The sequence below is a fragment of the Macaca nemestrina genome, chromosome 17, assembly GCF_043159975.1.
Source record: "Macaca nemestrina isolate mMacNem1 chromosome 17, mMacNem.hap1, whole genome shotgun sequence".
In the NCBI taxonomy this organism is placed as follows: Eukaryota; Metazoa; Chordata; class Mammalia; order Primates; family Cercopithecidae; genus Macaca; species Macaca nemestrina.
The window spans coordinates 43,726,110-43,751,404 of NC_092141.1; the positions used below are offsets into that span (position 1 = coordinate 43,726,110).

Sequence of the window (25,295 nt, forward strand, 5' to 3'; positions counted from 1 at the left end):
AGGCTGCTGAAGCGTCTTCACTGCATGCCATTGGCTTGTCCCACAGTAAGAGATCCAAGAGGGAGCAAGGCCGCAGGGAGATGTCTTCTCTATCTAGCCTCAGAAGACACATGTCATCACTTCCGCCACATTCTATTCATTAGAAGCAAGTCAGTAAGTTTGGCCTACATTTAAGGGGAAAAAATTAGGTTTCACTTTTTGCAGGGAGGAGTGTCAACATATTTTTGAACATATTTTAATTATTTGTTGAGACAGGGTCTCACTCTGTCCCCCAGGTTGGAGTGCAGTGACACAATCATAGCTCACTGCAGCCTCAAACTTTTGGGCTCAAGTGAGCCTCCTTCCTCTGCCTCAGCCTCCCGAGTAGCTGAGACTACAAGCGTGCACTACCATGCCTGGCTAATTTTTGTATTTTTTGTTTCACTGTGTTTCCCAGGCTGGTCTTGAACTCCAAAGCTCAAGCAATCTTCCTGCCTCAACCTCCCAAAGTGCTGGGATTACAGGCATCAACTACCTTGCCCAGCCATGGACATTTTAAACCTACCACTGGCTTCTGTGGTTGAAAGGAACAAATGCCAGCTTGTCAAGGAGGGAGGCCCCGTTCTTTCAAGACTAAGAACTGTGTGGCTTTGCAGAGTTAGACAGGGGTTAGGGCCCTCAGCAGCTGCAGTTCCTGGGTCTCCTTACTGGCACTCCAGCATCAGTGTGACTCCAGTGCATGACCTTTTAATTCTTTATTGCAGTGATTCTAAGACTTGTAAATTATTCAGATTACTGAGATATCCCCTCTTGACTCAGTAGTTTGCGATGTGGCTCAGGAAGCTGCATGCTTAAAAACACTCCAGGTGAGTCTTAGGTGGGTGAAGACGTTGCCTTTACTCTGCTTTTCCTTTCTATGTTCCAGGGGTCAACAAACCTTTTCTACGAAGGGCCAGAGAGTAAATATTTTAGTCTTTGTGGGACATAAAAGTCTCTGTCAACATATTTTTTAAAATCCTTTAAAATGCAAAAAAATGGCTGGGTGCAGTGGCTCATGCCTGTAATCCCAGCACTTTGGGAGGCTGAGGCATGCAGATTACCTGAGGTCAGAAGTTCAAGATCAGCCTGACCAATATGGTGAAACCCCATCTCTACTAAAAATATCAAAAATTAGCCGGGTATGGTGGCGCATGCCTGTAATCCCAGCTACTAGGGAGGCTGAGGCAGAAGAATCACTTGAACCCAGGAGGTGGAGGTTGTAGTGAGCCAAGATCGTACCACTGCACTCCAGCCTGGGTGACAGAGCAAAACTCCATCTTAAAAAGAAAAAAAAAATGCAAAAAGCTGCTGGCCAGGTGTGGTGGCTTATGCCTGTAATCCTAGCACTTTGGGAGGCCGATGTGGGAGAGTCACCTGAGGCCAGGAGTTCGAGACCAGCCCGGGCAACGTAGAGACCCCATCTCTAAAAATAAAAAAAAATTAAAAATTAGCTAAGTGTGATGGTGCACCCCTGTAGTTCCAGTTACTTGAGAGGCTGAGGTAGGAGGATCACTTGAGCCCAGGAGGTCAAGGCTGCAATGAGCCGTGAATGCACTACTGCACTCCAGCCTCAGTAACAGAGTGAGGTCCTGTCTCAAATAAAATAAAATCATGTGAAAGCTATTCTCAACTCCCTGGATTTGCCAACTCCTTCTCTACCCCATGGCTTCTACTCACCCTGACTTTGGTTCACTGATCTCTTCTTAAGGCTTCTCTCTTTCTCTATCTCAGTTTCAACTTTTCCTGCTGACTTCTTGAGTCCCTCATGAGGTCCCCAATTGACTTCCATTACTTGTCATCCAGCTAGTTCTTTTTTGGGCTTGTTGATTGAACCCCCCCTCCTGTCAGCCTGTGGAATGCTGAGAGGAGGGATCACTGCCTTCATCAAATGGTACCCCAGCCTGCCCCTAGCAAGAGTGGAATACACCCTGCTTCATCAGGGGCGGGGGCTGTGTGGGGACCCAGTGCCAGCTCAAAGGTCAGACCCCAACTAATTATGAAGGATGCTGGTTCCCTGGCACTGAGTGGAGAGATGAGGCACAGGACATGCGATGCTGAAGCTAGAGGGGCTCTCAGAGCTTCCAAAGCTGACTCCTCTTCCCCAGGGGAACTTACCCGAGATCCTCCAACAATCAGAGGCAGACATGGGACCAGAGCCCAGGTCTTGGACTCTCGGTGTGAAGTTCTCCTGACCAGTCCACACTACCTTCTTGCATTTATACACAGCTGCATGTCCACTGTGCACATCTGCCCTGTTTCCCACAATGCACCAATCTGGGCAGATGAGAAGCATCAGAAGGCATGTCACCTCTGACATTCCCATGTAGAGATTCTCCCCTAGAGTAGATGGTAATAGATTCTGAAAGCAAGGCAGAACATTCCTGGATATCTAACCCACATGATCACTGACAGGGGACGGACTGAGACCAGATCACCAGAGGGGAGTGACCGGCCCAGGCCATGTCACAGTGAGATAGTGTGAAGGGCATCATGCTAGGCCTTTTTGTGTTGTCGATGCTGTACTGTCTTCCCCGACACAGCAGCTTCTGGAAAGGCTGTCAATTGACAGCTCTCAGCTGTTCTCTCTCTCTGGGACTTGCCTCAGTTGGGGAGAGCTGTTTCACCCTCTCCAGGGAAGCCAGTGTGCAAAGACTCGCTCCAGGCTAGCTGAGGTGACTCAGACCTATAATAGCAGTGCTTTGGGAGGCCAGGTGAAAAGATCACCTGAGGCCAGGGGTTTCAGATCAGCTTGGGCAACAAAGCAAGATCCCGTCTCTACCAAAAATTTAAACAATTATCTGAGCATGATGGTGTGCACCTGTAGTCCCAACTGCTCAGGAGGCTGAGGTGGGAGGATTGCTTGAGCTTAGGGGTTTGAGGTCACAATGAGCTATGATGGCACCAGTGCACTCCAGCAACAGAGCAAGACTCAGTCTCAAAAAAAAAAAAAAAAACTCACTCCAACTTGGAACAACTGTGAAGGATGTTCCAGCTCCAGAACTTCTTGGAGGCTGAGGCTTTGTGGTGACTGCAAAGTGCCTCCCTCTTCCCCAGTCCTGCTTCCTTCTCTTCCCAAGAGCTCTCTCAAATAAACTTCCTGCATGCCAATCCCTGAGTCACAGTGTATTTCCCAGAGGCACACCCTGTGACACATCTGTTATGTCATTTATCCTCACCACAACTCTGAGAACTAGTAGTACTATCCTCAGTTTACAGGAGCTGAGGCTCAGAGAGGTTCGCTGAATTGCCCAGTATCACACAGCACATGAGTGGTGGAGCCAGGATGCAAATCCAAATCCGTCTGCCTCCAAATCTCACACTCTTTCCACTCTCTTGGACCAGTTCTCTTGACCACCCTTGACTTTGTTTTAGGGGCAAGTTTGACCCCCAGGACATGGACAAGAATTTGAATGCCATCCAGACGGTGTCAGGGATCCTGCAGGGCCCCTTTGACCTGGGCAACCAACTGCTGGGACTGAAAGGTGTGATGGAGATGATGGTGGCACTATGTGGCTCAGAGCGTGAGACGGACCAGCTGGTGGCCGTGGAGGCCCTCATCCATGCCTCCACCAAGCTCAGCCGTGCCACCTTCATCATCACCAATGGAGTGTCACTGCTCAAACAGATCTACAAGACCACCAAAAATGAGAAGATCAAGATCCGCACACTGGTGGTGAGTGGGCTCGGTACCACCCTCCTACTTGGTACCAGGAGCCATGCCAGGCACCAGTGACACCGAAATGAATGAGTTGAGGCCGCTGTCCTTGGGGAGACCAGGTTCAAGGGGGCACCAGACCCAGCCACAGACCCCTGCAGAACAGGGCATATCCAGGGGGTTTGTGAGGTTGTAGATTCAGAATGGTGAACTCTGCTGCTTAACCCTGAGGACGTTCGTCTCCCTGCTTACGAATAACACGAACACTGACGAGCTTGCAATGCATTTTCAGAGCAAATTCTGAACAGCCAGTTTCCTTAATCAGTTTCTATAAGATATTTTTTTTCCACTTTCATTTTATTTATTTATTTATTTTTTGAGATGAAGTCTCACTCTGTCACCTAGGCTGGAGTGTAGTGGCGTAATCTCAGCTCACTGCAACCTCCACCTCCCAGGCTCAACTGACTCTCGTGTCTCAGCGCCCAGAGTGGTTGGAATTATAGATGTGTGCCACCACACCCGGCTAATTTTTGTATTTTTAGTAGAGACGAGATTTTGCCATGTTGGCCAGTCTGGTCTTGAACTCCTGACCTCAGGTGATCTAACCCCTGGGCCTCCCAAAGTGCTGGGATTACAGGCGTGAGCCACTGTGCCTGGCCTGAAGTTATTATTATTGTTGTTGTTATTTTTTGAGGCAGAGTCTCCCTCTGTCACCCAGGCTGGAGTCCAGTGGCACGATATTGACTCACTGCAACCCCCATGATCTTGGCTCACTGCAACCTCCACCTCCTGGGTTCAAATGATTCTCCTGCCTCAGTCTCCCAAGTAGCTGGGATTACAGGTGTCTACCAGCACATCTGGCTAATTTTTGTATTTTTAGTAGAGATGGGTTTCACCATGTTGGCCAGGCTGGTGTCAAACTCCTGGGCTAAGTGATCCACCCGCCTTGACCTCCCAAAGTGCTGGGATTACAGGCGTGAGCCACTGCACCCAGCATCAATTTTTTAAAAACAAATTTTAGCTTCTGACAAAAGTGAATTTTCTCTTATGAAATGGCCCCCCTAAGAAAAGTCCATTTTTCTCTGGGTAGAATTTTGCACATCTGAATCTGTTATCCAGAAGATAGGATTTCTCTGCCAGTTTTTGTGCCATAATAAGGTTCCTCATTGAAGCTTCAGATGTGGTTAACTTGGTCTTGCTGTTTTTTTCAAAATGGCAGGCACAATACATCTGTGGGGTCAAAATGGTGGGGGTCAAAAGGGAGGGCAAGAACTTGCAACTTGATGGGCCTCTAACCCAGAGCATCAGGGAAAGTATCTCAGCAGAGGTGATACCTGAGCTGACTTTTACAGTCTGCACAGAGGTGGATCCAAGCAAAGAAAGAGGGGCGAAGTGTTCTGGCCATAGAAACCAGTTGGAGCAGGGCTTCATCTGCAAGCCTTGGTGTCTCTGATCCTGCATGCGTCCGCTGTCTCCTCTCCTCCACAGGGACTCTGTAAGCTTGGCTCCGCAGGTGGCACAGACTACGGTCTCAGGCAGTTTGCGGAAGGGTCGACAGAAAAGCTGGCCAAACAGTGTCGCAAGTAAGGGGGGTGTGTTTCCCAGGCCCTCCACCTCCTCACGCGCCTTCCGGGCAGGAGTCTCTGGGGTGTGCTCCAGTGGAGTGTGAAAGGGACCTTATCATCGGTTCACCACCCTGAAATCGCCTCACCCTCTTGACCTGAGCCCCGGGCCCCTTCCCACGTGTGGTCCCTCCTCACTTCCAGGTGGCTGTGCAATGCGTCCATAGACACCCGGACCCGGCGCTGGGCAGTGGAGGGCCTGGCCTACCTCACGCTGGACGCCGATGTGAAGGACGACTTTGTCCAGGACATCCCTGCCCTGCAGGCCATGTTTGAGCTGGCCAAGGCAAGTGTGGAGGAGTCTGGCCTGACCACAAACCTCAGGAAAGGTCTGTTGGGTCCAGACCCACAGGGATTGGATCCCAGTCTTCCTCCTGGCTCTACTCCTTACCCCTGTGTAAACCTGATCGGTTATTTCCCCTTTTCTGGCCCTCATTTTACCTGACTGTAAAATGGACTCCCAACTCCTAATGCCTTCCAGAGTGGGAAGATGCACAGGAGGGCAGTTTGTTTTCCTGGGGTCCTCAGGAGGTAAGGTCTTGAAGGACCTGAGGCAGCTAAAAAAAAAAAAAAAAAAAAAAAAAAAAAAAAAAAAAAAGCAGGGGGGCATCGTAGCATGCACCTGTAATCCCAGCACTTTGGGAGGCTGAGGCGGGCAGATGGCTTGAGCTCAGGGGAGTTCGGGACCAGCCTAGGCAACATGGTGAAACCCCATCTCTACAAAAAATAAAAAAATTAGCTGGGCGTGGTGGCACATACCTGTAATCCCAGCTACTCGGGAGGCTGAGGTGGGAGGATTGCTTGAGCCTTGGGAGGTCGAGGCTGCAGTGAGCCAGAATTGCACCTCTGCACTACAGCCTGGGTGACAGAGAGAGAGACCTTGCCTCAAGAAAATAAATAAATAAAAGAGGCTGTGCCTGGCCTTTCTGGGAACCTGCCCTCCCTCCGAGACCCTCCCAGACTCCTTTCCTTGTCTGCCGGGCCAACTCCCTGGCTCTTTTCTACCAGTAAAGGAAGAAAGTTTGGGAGAGATTTTCGCCAGGACCTGAGAATGTTCAGCTCCCGCCCCATCTCCAGTTGGATGGGAAAGTGTTAGACTGGGCTTTTGGAATAGGCACAAACTGAGGATCTTTGTGAGACAGCTCCTATTCATACTGCCAGAGCTGCTGTTGGAGGGTACAGGAGACACTGCTGCCCGCCTTTATGGACAGAGCCTCTCCTGCACTGCTGTCTTTCCTCAGAATGGGCCCTACCAGCTGCACTCCTCCCACACCAACCTGCCGGCCACGTGAGGGAGCATCCTGGAAGCAGGGATTTGTCCTAAAGTTTCCTTTCTGCTTTCCTTCTCCCCGACCCTGTGCCTTCCAGACCAGTGACAAGACCATCCTGTACTCGGTGGCCACCACCCTGGTGAACTGCACCAACAGCTACGATGTCAAGGAGGTCATCCCGGAGCTTGTCCAGCTCGCCAAGTTCTCCAAGCAGCATGTGCCCGAGGAGCACCCCAAGGTAGGGTCAGGCGCGACGTGGGAGGGATCTGGTCTGTGCCACCAGGCCTCCAAAGGAGGCGGAATGGCAAAAGGAGTGGTGTCAGGAGCAGCGTGGTGTGTGTCTGGGTGGTTGGGGGTAGGATACACATACACCGAAGATGTTAATGGTAAACTTTCCCACCAGATGGTGCTCATGCTTTTTCTTTGTTTTTATTTTCTATTTTGAAAAAAATCCAACAATTTGTAATCTGAAAAAACAAATGGAGCTATGATGGACACTTTGCAATTTGTGTTGTTGATTTTATGGATTAAAGACAGTTTTATTTCATGTCTCCAACAGATAACAATTTGATTTTCTCAGATTTCTGGGTTTTGTGACATGGGTGCTAAGTAGGAATCATGAGTGGAGAGGCATGCTCAGCATTAACCCAGAAGTCACGGATCCCCTGGACCCCTCTCCAACAATTCCCTACACATGAAGATATGATTTGTGTGTGATTTGCATATGAATATATGCAAGGTATAGCCAGCCAATAAAATCATTTAGATTTTTTTAATAATCAAAGTAAAATAATCATGCTGCAAAACAAGTTAAAATGTGGAGAAAAGGGAATAACCACTCATGATTACGTCATCTCCACATGACTGCTGTTGGCATTTTGACGCTATGTTACCTACCAGGGGCTTTTTTTCTATGTATCTTTTTTCTTTTCACAGTTACAATCAGAATATATTTATCATTTTGTGCCCGATTTTGGAAAAATATGTTTTCCACATTGCCATCTCATTCTCTGAATCATTTTTATTGTATTTATTTTTTGAGGCAGAGTCTGGCTCTGTCACCCAGGCTGGATTGTAGTAGTGAGATCTAGGCTCACTGCAACCTCTGCCTCCCAGGTTCAAGTGATTATCCTGCCTCAGCCTCCTGAGTAGCTGGAATTACAGGCATGCACCACGACTCCCAGCTAATTTTTGTATTTTTAGTAGAGACAGGGTTTCACCATGTTGGCCAGGCTGGTCTTGAACTCCTGACCTCAAGTGTCCCACCCACCTCGGCCTCCTAAAGTGCTGGGAATCCAGGCATGAGTCACTGCACCCGGCCTCTGAATCATTTTTGAAAGCTGAATGATGTTTCATCCAGGCAAGGGTGCAGAGCACGTGCTGTGGCTGTGAAGTTCCAAGGTGGCTTCCAGGGCTTGCCCAGGGTTGTCATCCCCTTCCCCACCACTCCCCACTCTGAGGATTGTCTGTAGGGACTCTTTAACCCTGGGTTGACTTTGGGTTTCCAGCAAACCCAATCTATTGTTATGGTGGCTTCATCCGCTGTGTCCTTTCTCTCCTGCTTATACTCTCTACCTCCCCTCCCACCCCAGCCTTTTCCAAGAAAAACAATATAAGCATCATTTAGTCTTTTGGATTATCTTTCTTTTATTTCATTCCTCTGTGAGTGAGAGAACCTTTGGGACTGGTTTTCTACGGTATCAGCTCCTCAGGCTCTGTCTTGGGATTAGGGAGGGCAAGGAAGAAAAGAGACAGTGACACACGACAGCAGAGCGTGCTATATACCCCTTGGCAGTTGTTTGGGAAGAGGGAATCTGGAGAAGTGTCTTAGTTTCCTATTGTTTCTAGAACACATTGCCACAAGCACTGTGACCTAAAACAACACAATTTTTACTTTTTTTTTTTTTTTGAGACTGAGTCTCCCTCTGTTACCCAGGTGGAGTGCAGTGGTGCAATCTTGGCTCACTGCAACCTCCACTTCCTGGGCTCAAGCAATTCTCCTGCTTCAACCTCCTGAGTGACTGGGGTTACAGACATGTTCCACCACGCCCAGCTAATTTTTGTATTTTTAGTAGAGACGGGGTTTCGCCATGTTGCCCAGGCTGGTCTCGAACCTCCGGGCTCAAGTGATCCACCCACCTCAGCCTCCCAAAGTGCTGGGATTACAGACGTGAGCCACCGCGCCTGGCCCAGTTTTAAAAATCTTATAGTTCTGGAGGTCAAGAGTCCTAAAATGAGTCTCACTTGGCTAAAGTCAAGGTGTTAGCAGAGCTGGTTTCTTCGGGTGGGTCTAAGGGAGAATCATTTTGTTGCCTTTTTCAGCTTCTAGAGGCCACCTACATGCTTTGGCTGGTGACCTTGAACCACTCCGACCTCACTTCCATTCCATTGTCACATCTCCTAGTGCTATCTCTGATCTTCCTGCCTCCCTCTGATAAAGATCCTGGTGATTATATTGGGCCCACGCAGAAATCTAGGCTTACCTCCCCATCTCAAAATCCTTGACTTAATTGTGTCTACAAAATCTCTTTTACCATGTAAGGTCCCACATTCACAGGTTCCAGAGATTAGGCCGTGGACATCTTTGGAGGCCATTATTCAACTGACCCCAAGAATTCAGAAATGCACCATCTTTGGTTCCAATTCAGATTGGCCTAGCACCCAGGACCCTCTCACATTGCCATCTTTCCATCTCCCCAGGACAAAAAGGACTTTATAGATATGCGGGTGAAGCGGCTTCTGAAGGCGGGTGTCATCTCTGCTCTGGCTTGCATGGTGAAAGCAGATAGTGCCATCCTCACCGACCAGACCAAGGAGCTGCTGGCCAGGTGGGGCTGCAGTGGACCAAGGCTTGGAACTAGGGCTGAGGGCTGAGGGGCCTGGAGTGTAGCATGCTGGGCAGGGAGATAGAAATGCTGGGGGCCTAAATGAGATAAGATATTGGGAAAGCCTGGAGAAAGGTCTGAGGGGATCAGCTTTGAAAAGTGACATGGGACCAGGGGTGGTGGCTCATGCCTATAATCCCAGGGCTTTGGGAGGCCGAGGTGGGAGGCCTGCTTGAGTCCAGGAATTCAAGACTAGCTTGGGAAACATATTGAGACCCCATCTGTACAAAAAATTTTAAAATTAGCCTGGCCTGGTGGTGTGCACCTGTACTCCCAGCTACTTGGGAGGCTAAGGCAGGAGGATCACTTGAGCCCAGGAATTCAAGGCTGCAGTGAATGATGATGGTACCACTGCACTCCAGCCTGGGCAACAGAGCAAGGTCCTGTCTCTGTACAACAGAGGAAAGAAAGACAGACAGACAGACAGACAGAAAGAAAGAAAGAAAGAAAGAAAGAAAGAAAGAAAGAAAGAGGGAGAGAGAGGGAAGAAAAGAAAGAGAGAGAGGAAGGAAGGGAGGAAGGAAAAAAGGAAGGAGGGAAGGGAAAAGAAGAAGAAAGGAAGGAGAAAGAAGAAATAAAAAAGAAAGAGAGAGAGAAAGAAAGAAAAAAGAGAAAGAAAGAGGTACAAAGGAGGGAAGGAAGGAAGGAGAGAGAGAGAAAGGAAAGAAAGAAGGAAAGAAAGAAAGAAGAAAGAAAAGAAAGAAAGAGGGGAAAGAAAGAAGAAAGAAAGGAAGGAAGAAGGAAAGAAAGAGGGAAAGAAGGAAAGGAAGGAAGAGAAGTGACATGGTGGGCAGGTGATCACAGGTGGAAGTTTGCATCAGGAGAAAGGAGGCCACTGTTCCTTCTTGTTACCTTGTTCCCAGAGGTTAAAGGCACAGTCTCTGTGCAGTCTGGCCAGGGAGGCAGGCAAGATCACAGCTACAGTCCAATACAATGGGTGCCATGATGTGGGAGGCACAAAGGGCTGGCTGGAGCACAAGCAGTGTCCCCCAACCAGCCAGACTGGAGCGGAAGTGGGTGGGCAGCTGATAAAGCCTCCTGGGGGATGTGACAACTCAATCAAGCTCTGAAGGAAGGAAAGGAGCCACCTAAATGCAGGAGAGGGAAGGTTCCAGGCAGAGAGAATAGCATCTGCAATGACACCGAGGATGGAGAGAGAATGAGTGAATTTGGGGTTCTCCTGCAATATGTCTGGGGCAGGGAATGCACAGGAGGGACTGGTGCTAGATGAGACAAGAGAGGAGGCCAGAGCCAGATTATGGAGGCCCTGGGGCACATCCATGTTGAAAAGTTTCTCCTGGGTGATTGTGTCCCTAAATAGGGATAGCGAGGGCGCTCTTTGCAACCTCACTTGGCCTTAATTCCTTCCCAGACAATTATTTCCATGAGGTCATCTTCCCAAGGTGGCTAATTCTGGGGCACAGGCACACAAGTGGCACTTTCCATGGTCTCCCTCTTCATCCCAGGATTTCACTGGCTCCGACTAACTGGCCTGCTGCTGCTGCTGCTGCTGCTGCTGCTGCTGCCTGGGAAGGTGTTCCAGTGCATTAAATGTTTTCCTTTCTTCTCGGTCCCACAGGGTATTCCTGGCACTGTGTGACAACCCAAAGGACCGAGGCACCATTGTGGCTCAAGGTGGTGGCAAGGTAACTGGGCAGGACATGGTCCTTGCCATCCTAGAAGGTGCCTTTGTGCATGCTCTTTGCCCAGCCCAAGAATAATGTACCCTCTGCCCCAACTCAACTTCCTGGAATATGGCCACCACTTATCTGTGCTGTCTGTGCTCATAGCCCCAAGCCAATTTCTGCTTGACTTTATGCTATGATGGTATGTACTTTGGAATCCCATCTATCCTCCTTGCTATTGGAAGGAAGCACCGTGCAAAGATAGAGACCCTGGACTTTGATGTAGAAGACTTGTAGTTGAGTTCTTGCTCTGCCCCTTTTTGTCTGCATAACCTCAGGCAAAATACTTAATCTCTCAGCCACAGCTTCTTCATCTGTAAAATAGGGGAAAAAATCACACTTTCACTTTGCAGACTGTCACAAGAATTAGAGAAAATATAGAAAGTATTGGTTCATGGTAGGTGCTCAATAGATGTCTGATGTTAAGATTGGGTTTGGCTGAAACTCCATCTCTATTAAAAATACAAAAATTAGCTGGGCGTGGTAGCGTGCGCCTGTAATCTCAGCTACTCAGGAACCTGAGGCAAGAGACTTGCTTGAACCCAGGAGGCAGAGGTTGCAACAAGCTGAGATCATACCATTGCAGTCCAGCCTGGGCAGCAAGAGTGAAACTCTGTCTCAAAAAAACAAAACAAAAACAAACAAACAAAAAGATTGGGTTTGGCTTGGGCAGAAAGTAAAAAATTTGTTGATTGAATTATTTATTTTTCCAAAAGCTGAAGGAACATTTAGGTGGGTGGGAGGAAGTTGGGCAAAGACCTGGATGTGCACTGGGAACGAAGGGGAGTGAATATGTGATTAAGGATTTAATTGTTTTCCATGATGTGCAAGGGCTGATTATATGGCAGAGTCTTCCCGGACCGGGACAGACAGACACCACCTGGAGCAGGAGGATAGGAGGGAAGCCTCTGGATGTCTGTGACTAAGTAGTGACCTTGCCCTTTCTTACAGGCCCTGATTCCCCTGGCTTTGGAGGGCACAGATGTGGGCAAGGTGAAGGCAGCCCACGCTCTAGCAAAGATCGCTGCTGTCTCCAATCCGGACATTGCTTTCCCTGGGGAGCGGGTAGGTGCTTGGGTAGATGGGATAGGGCGATGGGAGGGGTCTCCTCTGCTCCTAGAGGCCTTTCCCTTCGTCACTATACCTCCAGCCTGGGAGAGGAGCATGGTACTGTCACAGGAAGGGTGCTGCATTGGAGGCACCTGGATTCCAGGCCTGGTTCTACCCCTGACAAACAGGATTGCCCTTTCCAAAATTCCGTTATCCTGTCTATAAAGAAAATAATCCTGCCTGTCAGGATCATTGCGAGGATTAAATCAGACAATGTACGAGAAAGTGTTTTGGAAACTTTGCAGCTGGGCACCTATAAATGTAAGGCACTCAGGGAACAAAGTCCTCACCTGACCAAACCCTTGACCCCTCCCCAACAGGTGTATGAGGTGGTGCGGCCCCTCGTAAGCCTCTTGGACACACAGAGGGATGGGCTTCAGAACTACGAGGCTCTCCTAGGCCTCACCAACCTGTCTGGGCGGAGTGACAAACTCCGGTGAGTGTGGTGAGTGTGGCAGGGGTGGAGAGGGTGGCTCAAAAAGTGTTTGTTCGAAATTTCACATAATGTGCTGAGAATGCTCTTCTCAGAAGACAACATCAAAGGCAAGGTGTGGGATTTGAGTTAGCACTTAGTAAACCACACAGTGAATATACCAAAGCCAAAAGATGCTGTAAGGCTTTTTTTTTTTTTTTTTTGTCTGAGTCTCACTCTGTTGCCCAGGCTGGAGTGCAGTGGCGCCATCTCAGCTCACCGCACCCTCCACCTCCAGGGCTCAAACTATTTTTCTGCCTCAGCCTCTCGGGTAGCTAGGACTACAGGAGTGTGCCACCATACCCAGCTAATTTTTGTATTTTTAGTAGAGACAGGGTTTCCCCATGTTGGCCAAGCTGGTCTCAAACTCGTGACCTCAGGTGATCTGCCCGCCTTGGTTTCCCAAAGTGTGGGATTACAGGTGTGAGCCACTGCACCCAGCCAGCACTTCTTTCTAAAGTAGTAATGATCACCCTTCTAACTGGCGTGAGATGGCATCTCATTGTGGTTTTGATTTGCATTTCTCTGATAACCAGTGAAGATGAGCATTTTTTCACGTGTCTGTTGGCTGCATAAATGTCTTCTTTTGAGAAGTGTCTGTTCATATCCTTTACCCACTTTTTGATGGGGTTGTTTTTATCTTGTAAATTTGTTTAAGTTCTTTGTAGATTCTGGATCTTAGCCGTTTGTCAGATGGGTAGATTGCAAAATTTTTCTCCCATTCTGTAGGTTGCCTGTTCACTCTGATGATAGTTTCTTTTGCTGTGCAGAAGCTCTTTGGTTTAATTAGATCTCATTTGTCTATTTTGGCTTTTGTTGCCATTGCTTTTGGTGTTTTAGTCATGAAGTCTTTGCCCATGCCTATTTCCTGAATGGTATTGCCTAGGTTTTCTTCTAGGGTTTTTATGGTTTTAGGTCTTACATTTAAGTCTTTAATCCATCTTGAGTTAATTTTTGTATAAGGTGTAAGGAAGGGATCCAGTTTCAGCTTTCTACATATGGCTAGCCAGTTTTGCCAGCACTATTTATTAAATAGGGAATCCTTTCCTCATTTCTTGTTTTTGTCAGGTTTGTCAAACGTTACAGATGTGTGGTGTTGTTTCTGAGGCCTCTGTTCTGTTTCATTGGTCTGTGTATCTGTTTCAGTACCAGTATCATGCTGTTTTGGTTACTGTAGACTTGTAGTATAGTTTGAAGTCTGATAGGGTGATGTCTCCAGCTTTGTTCTTTTTGCTTAGGATTGTCTTGGCTATGCCTGCTCTTTTTTGGTTCCATATGAACTTTAGAGTAGTTTCTTCCAATTCTCTGAAGAATTGGGGATGGCACTGAGTCTATAAATTATCTTGGACAGTATGGCCATTTTCACGATATTGATTCTTCCTAGCCATGAGCATGGAGTGTTCTTCCATTTGTTTGTGTCCTCTTTTATTTTGTTGAGCGGTGGTTTATAGTTCTCCTTGAAGAGGTCCTTCACATCCCTTGTAAGTTGGATTCCTAGGTATTTTATTCTCTTTGTAGCAATTGTGAATGGGAGTGCACTAATGATTTGGCTCTCAAGGATCCAGAACTAGAAATACCATTTGACCCAGCAATCCCATTACCGGATATATACCCGAAGGATTATAAATCATGCTACTATAAAGACACATGCATGGCTGGGAGTGGTGGCTCACACCTGTAATCCCAGCACTTCGGGAGGCCAAGGCAGGTGGATCACGAAGTCAGGAGATCGAGACCACCCTGGCTAACATGGTGAAACCCTGTCTCTACTAAAAATACAAAAAAATTAGCTGGGCGTGGTGGTGGGTGCCTGTAGTCCCAGCTACTCAGGAGGCTGAGGCAGGAGAATGGCGTGAACCCAGGAGGCAGAGCTTGCAGTGAGCCAAGATTGCACCACTGCACTCCAGCCTGGGCAACAGAATGAGACTCCGTCTCAAAAAAAAAAAAAAAAAAAAAAAAAAAAAAAAAAAAGACACATGCACACGTATGTTTATTGCAGCACTCTTTGTTTATAGCAAAGACTTGGAACCAACCCAAATGTCCATCAATGATAAACTGGATTAAGAAAATGTGGCACATATACACTGTGGAATACCATGCAGCCATAAAAAAGGATGAGTTCATGTCCTTTGCAGGGACATAGATGAAGCTGGAAACCATCATTCTGAGCAAACTATCATAAGGACAGAAAACCAAACACTGCATGTTCTCACTGATAGGTGGGAGTTGAACAATGAGAACACATGGACACAGGGAAGGGAACATCACACACTGGGGCCTGTTGTGGGGTGGGGAGCTGGGGGAGGGATAGCATTAGGAGAAATACCCTAATGTAAATGATGAGTTGATGGGTGCAGCAAACCAACATGGCACATGTATACCTATGTAACAAACCTGCACGTTGTGCACATGTACCCTAGAATTTAAAGTATTAAAAAAAAAAAAAAGATATCCAGGTGGATAGTGGGATGAAACTATTCCTCTGTGGAAGCAGGAGTATGTCAGCATGTACTGGGTTGGGATTCTTTTGGTTGCCAGTAGCAGAAAACTCAACTATAATAGGCCTAAGCATAAAGGAAATTTATTGGCTCATGTAGATAAGAAGTCTGGGGTAGCAAGATTCAGGTGTGGCTTGATGCAGGGCTTACAAAGCTGTCTTAGGTTCCTGTTCTCTCTGTCTCTCCTCTCCTTTCTGTATTGTTTTAATTCTCAATGGGCTTTTCTGCTCTCTCATGGTTGTGAGGGCAGCTCTGGCCCTTACATCTTCTTGGATCTACATCCAGGATGAGAGAGAGAGAGAGAGAGAGAGAGAATTTCTTTACTGCAATAATACAGAGGCTTTCCAGTTGGGTGACATCCAGAACCCACTGCTGTGGCCAGGACGCCATGCTATATCATTTAGTTTAGGCCCATGGTGCCCCTCCTAGAGCTGGGGGCTGTTTGATGCCACATAAACCATGCTGGCTGAGGATGTGGGAAGGATAGCACCAGAATGGAAGAATGGTCCCTAGATGGCCAGAAAACCCCCATGATCACTGAAGAAGACTCAAGGGTTTGTCTTCCTCCACCCTCCTACCCTAGGCAGAAGATCTTTAAGGAGAGGGCCTTGCCGGACATCGAGAACTACATGTTTGAGAATCATGATCAGCTGCGGCAGGCAGCCACCGAGTGCATGTGCAACATGGTGCTCCACAAGGAGGTGAGGCAGGGGCTCAGGACGGAGACCCGGGCATGATCAAGGCACGGAGAGACAGGCCAGGGTCAGACCCTGGGGTAAGATCGGGGGCTGTTATGATGGCATTAAGGTAACGCTTTGGGCAGAAAATCCAGGAATCCCAATCTTTCCTAGATAACAGTCCCCCTCCCTGTAGGGGCCCTGAGAGACAGATATGCATAAAAGAAAAAATACAAAGCTAGGGCTTTGAATCCAAACCCTGGGCTAGATGAGGTGGAAGACACCATTTCCCTAAGTTACTTAGGCCTAAATAAACTTAAAACAAAGCAGGATATGAGACCAGGGCCTCTCAGAGGTCAAGGAAGGCTAGACCGCTTGCATTTATTGAAACTCCACATACATAAAAAAATGAAGAAATGCCAAATACAGTTATCAACCATTTCGGGATGTCTTAAATGTCAGCATTTAATGAACTACCACTGTTCCCATAGAAATTGCAATGCAATATAACTGTACTCATCACAGAATAATTATAGGGTTTATAAAAATAAAATGAATTCAGAACATGCTATAGGCCTCATGGTCCAGTCATGGGACAAATGATACCCATCTGGTGAATGTCTTCTTCTTCCCATCCTGTCAGAGTACTGCTGTGCCTGTAGGTATAATCTTATCAGATATAACAGCAGGGTCTAAATTTGAGGCCCTTCATTAACATGAGGGCCAAGCTGAATGACCCTCCTGGGCCCCCATGTAGGGACTAGCGAGAGACCCAGTCTGTTTACCCCCAACGCCTGAACCTTAGATCTTCTCACTGTTTTAGGGGGAAAACCTAACCCATTAAAGCCTATTAAAGGCCGAGTGCAGTGGCTCATACCTGTAATCCCAACACTTTGGGAGGCCGAGGTGGGTGGGTCACTTGAAGTCAGGAATTCGAGACCAGCCTGGCCAATATGGTGAAACTCTGTCTTTACTAAAAGTACAAACGTTAGCCAGGCATGGTGGTGGGTGTTTGTAGTCCCAGATACTCTGGAGGCTGAGACATGAGAATTGCTTGAACTTGGGAGGCAGAGGTTACAGTGAGCCGAGATCATGCCACTGCACTCCAGCCTGGGTGACAAAGCAAGGCTTCATCTCAAAAAAAAAAAAAAAAAAAAAAAAAAGCATATTAAAGTCAGGGGGAATGAAGCTACCAGGGTCTACCAGGGAGCTGGCCTAAGGCTAGGCTGGGGGCCTGGAAGCCATGGGGGAGACAGAGAGTGTGTCCAGGGAGATGGGGTTGAGAGGCTGAGAGGTTGAGGGAGGTAATGGGAGGAGGCAGGCAACCTTTCCTATGGGAGTACCGGCTGCTACAACAACTCAAGTCAAAATGTTCAGTGGTCCCAATAGGATAGAAGTTCATTTCTTGCTCACCATGTCAAAGTCGTATTTGGATTTGGATTTGATGGCTCACTTTTTTTTTTTTCTGAGATGGAGTCTGGCTCTGTCACCCAGGCTGGAGTGTAGTGGTGTGGTCTCGAATTACAGCAACCTCCACCTCCTGGGCTCAAGCGATTGTCCTGCCTCAGCCTCCCGAGTAACTGGGACTACAGCGCGTGTCACCACCCCTGGCTAATTTTTTGTATTTTTAGTAGATACAGGGTTTCACCGTGTTAGCCAGGATGGTCTTGATCTCCTGACCTCATGATCTGCCCGCCTTGGCCTCCCAAAGTGCTGGGATTACAGGCGTGAGCCACTGCGCCCAGCCGGGTGGCTCACTTTCAAGCTGACTCAGGGATCCAGGCTTCTTTGATCATCAAGAACTGCCTTCTCCTCTGCCACACTGGGAGTGGATTCCACTCTGATGGTGAATGGGGAGACAGACCGAGGGAGAGGTGCCTAAAAGTGACACACATCACTTTCGCTCATGTTCCATCTATGAGAACTAGGCCACCACCACATCGAGATGTGAGAAATGGGAGAATGTAGTCCATGTAAGGGCAGCTGCTTCCCAGAAACAACTGTATCCCATGAGAAGGGGCCATGCTGACCCATCTGATATATGGTGACCTCTGCCATGCTCTCACCTCCGATGACCACTACTCCAGTTTCAGGGAGATGAAGATAGAGGGTCACACCTGGGAAGCTGTGATCTTGGTCCCCTTTTGGAGTTCCACTTCTAAGAAACCTGGCCCAGTAGAATGCTCTGAGACTTGACCACCTAGATTTTACAGTAGTGCAGAGGGTTGAGGATGAGATGCTGTGAGGGGTTAATACCTCTCTGAGACATGTCAGGGTACTGGTCCCCTGGAAGCTCTTCTCCTGGTTTTCAGATCCTTGGGAAGCCTCATCTCTCACCTGGTGGAGACGGCACTGTAGCTTTCTAATACCGAGCAAACCACCTAATTGTTCCCTGCTTCTGCCCCAGTCCCTGCAAAATCTTTTTATGGAAGACCCTGAAGGCCCATCCACTGTGGGAGAAACCTTCCAAGCTTCCCCAAAGCGATGGGAAATACAGTTCCTCAGGCATCATCTACCCTGCAGGAGTCTGTGCCTGCCTCCTTCCCCTGCTGTGGAGGCTGAATGCAAACAGAGGTGGTGAAGCACACTAGATGGGGAATTCTTTGTTTTCTTTATTTGGAAGAATTTGTAGCCCCTTCATTCAACCAATCGGGGAAGGCTTCTTGGGGGAGGTAGCATAAGTGAGCTGCTCAGAGGGAAACGCTAAGGGATCTTGGGTTGGAGAACTTCAGATGTATCTTACCCTCTTCAGGCTGGGCAGATTGGGAACAGTTTTCTCTGAGCCATGTTCCTGCCTCCCACAGGTACAGGAAAGGTTCTTGGCTGATGGGAACGACCGGCTGAAGCTGGTGGTGCTGCTCTGCGGGGAGGATGATGATAAGGTGCAGAATGCGGCTGCAGGGGCTCTGGCCATGCTGACAGCAGCACACAAGAAACTGTGCCTCAAGATGACTCAAGTGGTAAGAGCTGGCCCTGGGGATAGGAAGGGTTGGATGGGCTCCAGGGAATCTCCCCACTCACAGACCACACTGGATGATCCTCTGGGGAGACCAGCTCCTAAAGAAACCTCTCACAGCCGCCAGGCATCTGTTCTTACTGCCTAAGGAAAGGAGTGTCTATTCCCTTCAGTGCCTTACATTCATTATTTGGTCTTCCCAAGTGTGCTAGCTCAACCCCTCCCACTGGAGTTTCACCCATTGCCTTTAGAGGTGCATATACCTCATTGCTTAAGAACAACAGCAATGCTAATCACTGCCGTGGAGCTCCAGAGCTTCCCAAGAGAAGCACGGTTGTGGTTGGGATGCCATAAGGAACTTACGGTTTGGCAAAAAAGCTGCAGATTCTCTTAAGTGGACACAATGACCAGCTCCTATGAGACTGTTTCCATTGCAGCAGGTGTAATGGAAATGATCTCTGTATAGTCACAAACGTGGGAGTGCACAATGAAACTTTCCTTATTTTACCACACTGAAGAGTTTGTGGGCACTCATCTCTCCCCATGGTGAAAAATGTGGACATCTCAATTCAAAGGTGTTCATGTCTGGTTTAAAGGCAGGCTCTTTTAGATAGTCAGTGTAAGGTGTGTATGTATCAGCAGGTGTGTTCTCTAAGTTCCAAGGGGGGTTATGTTGTCCTGGCATCTGACAAGGGTGTATCTGTTGAATGTAGTTCATCCTGCATGGTCTTTGGACTTCAACCTCTTTCCCTAAGGCAAGCTTCTCAAAACTGTAATGTGTTTAAGAATCACCTAGGCAACTTGTTAAAACAGTTTCCCCACATGTTCTGATTTAGTAGATTGGGGGTGGGATGCTAACAGCTTGGGGACCACACTTTGAAACCACTGCCCTAAAGCAGCCTCTTCTGGTGTTACTGGGCACATAACTCTTGTAAGTCCTCACAGGACCCTCTGTGACTTCTTGCACTTACTGAGTGCCAGGTGTTGCCCTAAGTGTTTACATTTATTAAGTCATTTAATCATCCAAACCACCCTGTGAGGTGGATATTATTATTATCATCATCCCTATTTAACAAATGAGGAAACTGAAGTGCAGAAAAGCAACTAGACCAAGGCCACACAGCGTGTTAGTTGGGAAGGGATTGGAACCCTTCAGGATTGCCAACCCACTCCTGTCCACTTCTTCGTTCTTCCTTGCGGTGCTCAGAAATCTTGGCTGCATTTTTGTTCTGACACGGGGCTTCCTGGGGACTCTGTGAAGCTGCTCAGACTCATCTTTTGTGCCACCCCATGGCCATGTTGGATGCTGGACATCTCTACAGTCTCATGTCATCTGGGCTATGCCCTGGGCTATGCTTCCTGCCCTGGAATCCTATCCTTGTTGAGTTTCTATCACTGCTTCCTTTGACCCTCGGTGACTCATCCCAGGGACTGATGGGCCCGGGACCCATTATCAGTTACACCTCAGCATAGAAACTTTCCAGCCTAGAACCATGCCACAGCTAGCTGAGTTTTCATGTTCTTTCCTTGGAAGGACATTCAGTGCAGAGTTTACAAAAGTTGGGTTAGATGCTCAAAAGCCAAGAATTTGCCTTTTCTTCCCCCTGCATCTGTCTCCCCATGTGCTTGTGGAAAGCGAGCCCTGCTGACAAATGCCAGGTGAGGGTAACAGGTGCAAAGAAGCTCAAGGGAAAACCTTTGCATTGGTGTTTTTGTTTTTAATTTATTTTTATTTTTATTTATTTATTGTTTGAGACAGAGTCTTGCTCTTTTGCCGAGGTTGGAGTGCAGTGGTACAATCTTGGCTCACTGCAACTTCCACCTCCTGGGTTCAAGCGATTCTCCTGCCTCAGCTTTCCTAGTAGCTGGGATTACAGGCGTGTGCCACCACGCCTGGCAAATTTTTGTATTTTTAGTAGAGAGGGGGTTTCCCCATGTTGGCCAGGCTGGTCTTGAATTCCTGACCTCATGCTCCACCTGCCTTAGCCTCCCAAAGTGCTGGGATTACAGGCATAAGCCACCGCACCCGGCCTGGGTTGGTGTCTTAAATCATCACCTACTTGCCCTGTATCCACTTCTACTTGTTGAGCACTTACTGTGCTCCAGCCCCCATGCTAAGCTCTTTCCATGTATTATCTCATTAAATCACCACAATGTTAGAGGTAGGTGTAGAAGATGACCCTGAGGCTTACAGAGGTTAAATAACTTAGCTGAGGCCATGTAGTTGATAAGTGGCTGAGCTGGGACCTGAACACTGGCCTCTCTGATTCCAAATCCCCATGCTGATGACCATTCTACTCTGCTGCCCCAAGTATATCTGTTGAATGATACAGGAGTAAAGCCTCCTGGTTCTATTCTCAGCATTATCTCTGTCTCCTGGGATGATCAGAGGGGTCTAGAGTCCTACCTTCCCAAGAATAGTAGTTGGGTTGCTTCATAGCTGGGAATGGAGAAGAATGGAAGTGAGGATACATTTGACTCTTGTGTTGATTCCAGTTAAAGACAGGGCTGGGGGAGAGCATGTCTGAATGTCTAGAGCTGATGTCTCAAAGGGCACCTGGTTTGGCAGAAGCAGGCATTGCCCATGTGCCCAGGGTGAGAATCCTCCTTTTGAACACTCTGCATCCCTGTTCTTCTCAGGTTTGCAGTGGGTCTGGCCCTTTGCTTCTTAAGCTGCTTAAGAAATAAATGGATTTGGAATATGAATCCTCTACTATTTCCAGATGCGTGACCATAGCTAAGTTATGCTGATTCCTTTAATTATTTTGTTTTAGTTCATTTTCTGTTGCTATAACAGAATACCTGAGACTAGGTAAAAGAAAAGAGGTTTATTTTGGCTCACAGCTCAGAAGGCTGGGAAGTCCAAGATCAGACAGCATCATCTGATTTGCTTTTGGTGAAGGTCTTATGCTGTGTCATAGCATGATTTAGAAGCAGAAGGGGAAATGTGTGTGTGTGAAAAGGATAAAACACAAGAGGTGGCAACTGGGGCCATGACTGGCTATCATGGTTACTAATCTAGTCTCTTGAGAGCGAGAACTCACTGCTGCAAGAATTGACACATTCCTGTGACGCAGCATTAATTCCTCTTAATGACCTAATCACCTCTTAAAGGCCCCACCTCCCAACATTGCCACACCAGGGACCCACATTTCCAACACATGAACTCTGGGGACACTCTCAAACTTAGCACCCTCCTTACCTTTTTTCCTGCCTCCAGACAACCCAGTGGTTGGAGATCCTCCAGCGGCTTTGCCTGCACGACCAGCTGTCTGTCCAACACCGGGGCCTGGTCATCGCCTACAACCTACTGGCAGCCAATGCTGAGCTGGCCAAAAAGCTGGTGGAGAGTGAGCTGCTGGAGATCCTGACTGTGGTGGGCAAACAGGAGCCAGATGAGAAGAAGGCAGAAGTGGTTCAGACAGCCCGAGAATGTCTCATCAAGTGCATGGATTATGGCTTCATTAAACCAGTGTCTTAGACAGGGACCCTCAGGGATGCTGGGAGTGGTCCTGTACTGTGCAGAGTCCTGGGTTGGGTTCTCCTGGAGTGTCAGGTCATCTAGGGATCATAGCAGTGACAAGGAAGTCTCAATATAAAGGAAAGACTTGACCGTTCCCTGAGTTGTGAATCTTCTCCTTTGTCCTGACAGAGTTTGGATGTTTCATTCTCTCTCTTGCTTCCTATCTCCTTACATCTGTCAAGTTTCAGAAATTCCAAGAATAATTTTCATCCATGATTAGAACATAGGTTGGATCATTCTTTTTGTACCCATTTTGAAGGCCAGGATAATAGGTTGAAGTTCTTTATATTTTGGAAAATGGATTTTGTGGTAAGGTAGGAACTAACGAGTGTGTGCATATAAAGGTTAATGCTGTTGTATTTGGATGCTGATCTGTGCTGTTTTCATGACCTCTCTCCCACACTATTTGAATCAGTCTGTTCAGAACGATGTGTTTCACCTTCAGTGCTCTGTCCCAGCCCTATGCCCATTCCCATCACTTCACTGTGATGGAAATAGAGTTTATGTTCAACAGTGAGACATGACTTCTGCAATTTGCTTGGGAAAGTCTTCCAAGCAAGACGGACATGATGAATACAAATAAGATCATCTTCAAACAAAAAATAAATAATTCATTGGCTCATGTATCTTGGCCATCCAGGGAAGGTCTGACATTGTTAGATCCAGAGTTTCAAATGTCATCACCATGGATGTGTCTTTTTCTCTCTCTCATTTTCTCTCCCCATATCTTGTCTTTTATTTATTATAGGTTGATCTCATTCCCTGGTGGGCTCTCTCCCTGTGATAGGAAAGAGAGTCCCCAGCAGCCCCAGGCTTACATAGCTATTATAGTTCATTATGGAAGAGAAGAGAGAAGAGCATTCTCAATAACTCAGCAAAGTTCCCAGGAATGACTCTGATATGTCTATGTCTCAGGTCACATTTCCATCTATGAACCAATCATATTCAGAGGTGGAATGCTAATTGGCCAGGCCTGGGTCATATATACAAGTCAAAGTTAAGAAGGAGCTTCATCCCTGTCCAATTGACATGGACTGATTAGGGGTATTAATGGAAGAGGTGTGCCACCACAAGAGAATGTACCCTGGGCAGATCAAAGAACATGTTCTGTATGTCAGGCTTGGCCACAAAAGAATGACACAAGTACTATGCCGTAGATCAGAACCTCTCTTTTAATACTGCCTTTTTAGCATGGTTGAGATAGCTAAGATCTAGTACTGTCACTCAGGTATGTCCCAATTCTACCTACATTTATTGAAGGGTCAACAGTTCTGATCTCAGCATTGGGTAAAGGGTGGGACATTTAGATTTATGGTCCTTGGTGAAAACAATTTACAACGTTCTGTTGTGTAGTAAGTGTAAGTGTACATATGCCTGGAAAAGAGACAAACTATCAGAAAGTTGCACTGTTGCGGTATGGGCCAAATCCAACATAATACCCGCTATACCTCTAGAGAACTAAAACCTTAGTTTCTCAGATCTTTACATATAGCCTACATTTTACTAACTCTTGCATGGGCTTGTTTCACAGCAGGAAACTATACTCATCATATCCTTATGATAGAGAATGACAACATTCAAAAAGGTGTGGCCCTTCTGAAGATATATACAACATTCATCATCAATAAATGGCATGATTTGACCCCTGTCAAATTCTTTCCTTCTTTCTTCATATGTGGGCTTGAGTGGGTGTATTTAGCTCCTTTAAACAAAACTCTTTCAGAGATAGGGCCATACTCTTACTCATTTTGACTCTCATGAGGTTACATCTGCCAGTGGCATTCAGGGCTAGTTAGATAAAGCTCATCTTGTTTGGATTGCAGGGATTTTTTTTTTTTTTTTTTTTTTTTAACAGGGTCTTGCTCTGTAACCTAGGCTCAAGGGCAGTGGTGCAGTCATGGCTCACTGCAACCTTGGTCTCCACGGCTCAAGTGATCTTTCTACCTCAGTCTCCAGAATAACTGGGACTACAGGCACACACCACCACCCCCAGCTAATTAAAAACTTTTTTTTTTTTTAGAGACAGGGTCTCACTATGTTGCCCAGTCTGGGCAACCACATTCTTTAACATGAATATTTTATAAATAGTCCAACAAGATCCAGAGGAAAGCTGAATTCCATCATCTGATTTTTGCCACTGGTCTACTATCTGGCTAAGTCTTCGTGGGAGGCCTTTAAGAAAAGCTGTGACAAATACCTTTGTTTCCCACTGCCTAGATTACATAAGTGGTTGGCTTTTCCAGCCTAGACTCTTAGTCACCATTGCTTGTAAGAGGACCCTTCTTTGCAGATTCCTATTTATTTTCATCTATGCTTTCCAACAGACCGATGCTAGCCTGAGATCAAACAGACCAATGCTAGCCTAAGATTATCTCTTTATTGAGGTAGCTTGCTCAAAACCAGCAGGGAACAGCCAATACCTGCCAACTTTCTAGGTTTTTCCAACCAATTCTCTTACAGAAAACCTATGAATACCTTAGAGGTATGTTTCTTAGTGTCCCAACATATAATGGAAAATTTCATCATTTTTATCATTACTTTTAACTGAAGTATGTTGCTATCAGATAACTTGGTCTGTATCATATTAATCCTTTGCCATTTGATAAGCATATATATATATATATATGTATATATATATATATATATATATTTTTTTTTTTTTTTTTTGGAGACAGAGTCTCACTCTGCCGCCCAAGTTGGAGTGCAGTGGCCGGATCTCAGCTCACTGCAAGCTCCGCCTCCCGGGTTCACGCCATTCTCCTGCCTCAGCCTCCTAAGCAGCTGGGACTACAGGCGCCCACCACCTCGCCCGGCTAGTTTTTTTTTTTTTTTTTTTTTTTTTTGTATTTTTTAGTAGAGACGGGGTTTCACCATGTTAGCCAGGATGGTCTCGATCTCCTGACCTCGTGATCCGCCCGCCTCG

The 25,295-nt window shown here is 47.1% G+C and overlaps 1 protein-coding gene and 1 long non-coding RNA gene across 3 annotated transcripts in view; one reads left to right on the forward strand and one right to left on the reverse strand.

Moving 5' to 3' along the window:
• LOC105485143 (unc-45 myosin chaperone B) overlaps window positions 1–24,025 on the forward strand; it is a 39,738-nt gene extending 15,713 nt beyond the window's left edge. The window contains exons 10-20 of the mRNA XM_011747351.2: window positions 3,391–3,691; window positions 5,162–5,256; window positions 5,440–5,581; window positions 6,664–6,804; window positions 9,267–9,394; window positions 11,031–11,097; window positions 12,088–12,201; window positions 12,567–12,682; window positions 15,800–15,917; window positions 18,698–18,853; window positions 22,070–24,025. Of these exons, the coding sequence (XP_011745653.2) occupies window positions 3,391–3,691; window positions 5,162–5,256; window positions 5,440–5,581; window positions 6,664–6,804; window positions 9,267–9,394; window positions 11,031–11,097; window positions 12,088–12,201; window positions 12,567–12,682; window positions 15,800–15,917; window positions 18,698–18,853; window positions 22,070–22,330 (1,639 nt within the window). The 3' untranslated portion in view covers window positions 22,331–24,025. The remainder of the gene's footprint in view (window positions 1–3,390; window positions 3,692–5,161; window positions 5,257–5,439; window positions 5,582–6,663; window positions 6,805–9,266; window positions 9,395–11,030; window positions 11,098–12,087; window positions 12,202–12,566; window positions 12,683–15,799; window positions 15,918–18,697; window positions 18,854–22,069) is intronic.
• Window positions 35–2,268, reverse strand: LOC105485142 (uncharacterized). 2 transcript variants are annotated; one of them, XR_011615625.1, is made up of 4 exons: window positions 2,134–2,268; window positions 1,696–1,877; window positions 688–921; window positions 35–164 (listed from the first exon to the last, which is right to left on the reverse strand). It is a non-coding gene; the product is annotated as an uncharacterized lncRNA (long non-coding RNA). The 2 variants fall into 2 exon arrangements; XR_011615626.1 differs by having other exon boundaries at window positions 1,696–1,925; window positions 2,134–2,266.
• Window positions 24,026–25,295: the final 1,270 nt, after the last annotated feature.